This window comes from Branchiostoma floridae, chromosome 1 (assembly GCF_000003815.2).
Source record: "Branchiostoma floridae strain S238N-H82 chromosome 1, Bfl_VNyyK, whole genome shotgun sequence".
Taxonomy (NCBI): Eukaryota; Metazoa; Chordata; class Leptocardii; order Amphioxiformes; family Branchiostomatidae; genus Branchiostoma; species Branchiostoma floridae.
In genome coordinates this window covers 33,013,825-33,017,197 of record NC_049979.1, presented here as the reverse complement: position 1 = coordinate 33,017,197, position 3,373 = coordinate 33,013,825, and the positions used below count along the sequence as shown (strand labels likewise).

General features: G+C 34.8%; 3 protein-coding genes across 6 annotated transcripts in view; 2 read left to right on the top strand and 1 right to left on the bottom strand.

Annotated features, from left to right (window-relative positions):
- The window catches only part of LOC118410895 (beta-1,4 N-acetylgalactosaminyltransferase 2-like), a 36,809-nt gene extending 34,591 nt beyond the window's left edge, over positions 1–2,218 (bottom strand). For 3 of the 4 annotated variants that reach the window (XM_035812781.1, XM_035812787.1, XM_035812798.1), the window contains exon 1: positions 1,288–1,973. In XM_035812781.1, coding sequence (XP_035668674.1) covers positions 1,288–1,451 — 164 coding nt within the window. In that variant the 5' untranslated portion in view covers positions 1,452–1,973. Of the gene's footprint in view, positions 1–1,287; positions 1,974–1,997 lie in introns of those variants that run through there. The other variant, XR_004830621.1, reaches the window with a different exon arrangement.
- Positions 1–3,373, top strand: part of LOC118410961 (homeobox-containing protein 1-like) — a 1,064,572-nt gene that overhangs the window by 350,632 nt on the left and 710,567 nt on the right. The gene's annotated exons all lie outside the window — the stretch shown is intronic.
- Positions 2,222–3,373, top strand: part of LOC118410842 (galactosylceramide sulfotransferase-like) — a 4,752-nt gene continuing 3,600 nt past the window's right edge. Inside the window, exons 1-2 of the mRNA XM_035812692.1 lie at positions 2,222–2,417; positions 3,077–3,223. Coding sequence (XP_035668585.1) covers positions 2,413–2,417; positions 3,077–3,223 — 152 coding nt within the window. The 5' untranslated portion in view covers positions 2,222–2,412. The remainder of the gene's footprint in view (positions 2,418–3,076; positions 3,224–3,373) is intronic.

Sequence of the window (3,373 nt, the reverse complement as noted above, 5' to 3'; positions counted from 1 at the left end):
AATGGAAAATTTGTCAAACTTCGTAAAATTGTTGCCAACAATATTTTAGGAAAACTCATTAAATTTGGTTGCTCTAGCGTAAGCCGTTCTGGCGTTATAGGACATCGAAGTTAGCGCGGGCCTCAAAAGCCCCCCCCCCCGGTCTGAATAGGGTTAAAGTGCCAATTTGAACATTTTTGATCTGAAGAAAAATTTCTTACGTGACTTTGTCAGTCAATATCTGTTATCCTTTTTCCTAAGTTTTGATGAAGATTGTTACAATACTGTAGAAACTATAAAGACAGTCCTTGTTTAGTCTGTCTGGGGTCCAAACGGACCCCAGCAAAAATGTGCAGTTTTTAAAACAAACTTTTGAGACTTACTCCTGAACTACTTATTGTATGACCACTAAACTTTTAGAGATTGATAAAAATGTAAAACTAAATCCTCACAAAAACTTCTGTGTCATCACCATATAATATGACGACATTATGAGGTCATTTAGCTTATAAGAGCGGCCATCGTGGTTTTTGACCAATGACGGGATGATATTAGCAAAAATTATAAATTTTAAGTCATGAAAATTACATTGAATTTCATAGAATTTAATTCTTGTAACAAATCAAGTGTAGTTTACCAAGTAAACCTCGTTTACAATTGTTCCTCGTTGGAAATTTGCACATTTTGGCAAAATTGGCCTGTAATAATTCCGTTGTTATGGCAACCAAAAAAATGATAAACTTATTTTATTGACTATAAATTTTGCTAACAGTATTTTGTGATAGATTACTAAGTTTCGTAGCTTTAGCTCTAGCCGTTCATGAGTTATACGCCATAAAAGTTGCTGAGGGCCTCAAAATCCCCCTCTCTGGTCAGAATAGGTGTAGTGCAAAACGTGGTCCTTCTGATCTTTTGCATAAATTATGATGATAAGCTGGAATTAGCAACACCTTAACATCTCAAAATATTCCTCTTACATGGACGAAGCAATGATCACCGATAAGAATTGAAATTAAGATTCTATGAACAAAACATTTTTGGGTCCGTTTGGACCCACTCGGTCATTTTAGTCGCACAAAATGGTCTGGTGCTAGAGGGTTAATAAAAAATAGAAGATATGAAACACGGAAAGTCAACTACAAACACACAAAATACTAAGAAAATCATTAACAGAGAGAGAGGGAGAGACAGAGAGGCACAGATTTTTAAAGCAAGTTTTTCTTTTTCTTTTTTAAGCAAATAAATTCTTTCTTTGAAAATTGTGATTACCGAATAAATGAACGTAAGACTGTAAGATTGGAACCATACCTGCCTGCAGCAAAAAATAGTAGGTGCAGAATGAGGTTCCTTATTCTGAAAGATTTCATATCTATTACGGACTTGTATCTGAAAAAGAAAAGAATTCCCATTGTCACAAAGTGCACTGGTGTTTGAGAGATTTTGATGCTATAATCATTGAATTTCTGATCCATACTTATGTTTGCCGTGTTAAACGTGACGAAATATGGCGCACTAGTTCAATATGATTTAAAGAGATATTGAACCTAAACCATCCACCATGGTCCCGTTTAATCTATTTCATGATAACATAAATGAAAATGATTTCTATTCCTCTGAAAATCTTGTGTTCTAAGATATTAATTGCATAACAACAAAACTTAACAAAGTACTTCGCTGCTTTCCTTTCAAAAAGTGTATTATTCAATAAGAAATAGATATGATGGGGTATTTTATAAGATAAATCTATATTTAACGTGGTTGCAAAACAAAATAAAATGAAACAGTTGATAAACATATTTGGCGTTTAAGTATCGTTTTACTGTCTACCCTAGGTTATGCTGAATTTATTACGGCTTCCATGGATAATAATGCAGTCAACGGGACTCGTAGGGCCCCAGATATACCAAAACTTAAAAGATCTCATGAGAAAGACATAATACGATGCAATGTATAAAACCCTTTCAGCTTGCTGGCCTGGCAAGATTATCATGCTCTCCCTGCCTTCCCAATAAAATTACCTGCGTTGTCGGGCGGTTAAGCAAATTCCTAAACCCCAGTTTAATCTATAGCAGAAAAACGATAAGAAACAGACAACGTTGCTAATGAAACTTTTTAATAACCGATTGTTAATGATTTTCAACGTGTTACGGCGTCATAACCAACATGAAACGGGGCCTTCTGGTTGGTCACGAGCTCTCGGCTATGGTGATTTCATTCTAAGTATGACATCAATCTGTTTATTTTAAGGACTGTGCCGTCTAGGCGAGCTACTTCTAAACTTAACCGTGTAAAAGTAGTTATATAGTTCAGAAGTATTTTGTAAATGACAACTACGACGATCCACCTTGTCTCTGCGCATCTAAATCATTCTTACGCATTTAAATCCTTTGTGAACAATACATCCGTCTCTCTCGCCACACACTATGCAAAAAAATGAGGTATGTAGGTATTTTTTTAAATTTTGTCTGGAACGTTTGTGTTTCATTGCAAGTTTTTGTTGCGTGCCATTTATTTGAATTTTTTGGACCATTCCATTTTGGAAATCTCGTTTTTCTTCTTGCTTGAAATGAGCAATGGACGGCCACGTTCTTTGTAAGAGAATCAAAGGCTATTTTTCACAGCATGTTTGATTTATTTTGTATAATGTTTAGGAAGGTGTAAGCCCAGGCGTTGGTCTAATTTGAATATTGATTTTAAATGTTGTTGCTCTTGCGTCTTTTTATACTGGGAAAACCAAACCCCACCATTATGACAACTCTGTATCGACATTGTTGAAAGTATGTTATAATCAAGTTATGAATGGACATATTCAATTTTTTTGCAGTTTAAAAAAATGCAATTTCGAGATGTGTTTTTTTTTCATCTTCATCTTCTTATTCTGTATGTAGAGCATTACTTTTACTCATTTTGTCGGGCTGCAGAGAGAAAATCTTCAAGTAAAAATGTACAAAATATTTAAACTTCAAGCAACTGCGTCTGCATAGTATTTTTCATACATTTACATTTTACTTGAAATTTCAATAATGTCGTATTAAAAATATATCGTAATGCGTTTAAATATTGCGAAATGAAGATGTACGTCGTATGTATTTCATAGCAACATGAAAAAACACTGTGAAGAATCAAGGTACCGGCGCATTATTATGTTGAAGAAGAGAGCTGTCTTCGTCGTCATCGTCGGCTTATTATTTGCGTTACTTCGCTACGTGGGTCTACACGTATCAGCTGGAGAGGTACTTTTAAGGTATGCAAGTTCATATGGTTGGAAACCATTGGATGACTAGGTCCTTTATTCCTATGCAGTGTATAGTAAAATCAAAGCCTTGTTGTCGTCTTCAGTTCTTACATAATTTTTCATTTCGATGCAGCAGTTATATCCTGCTGATTTTGAAAA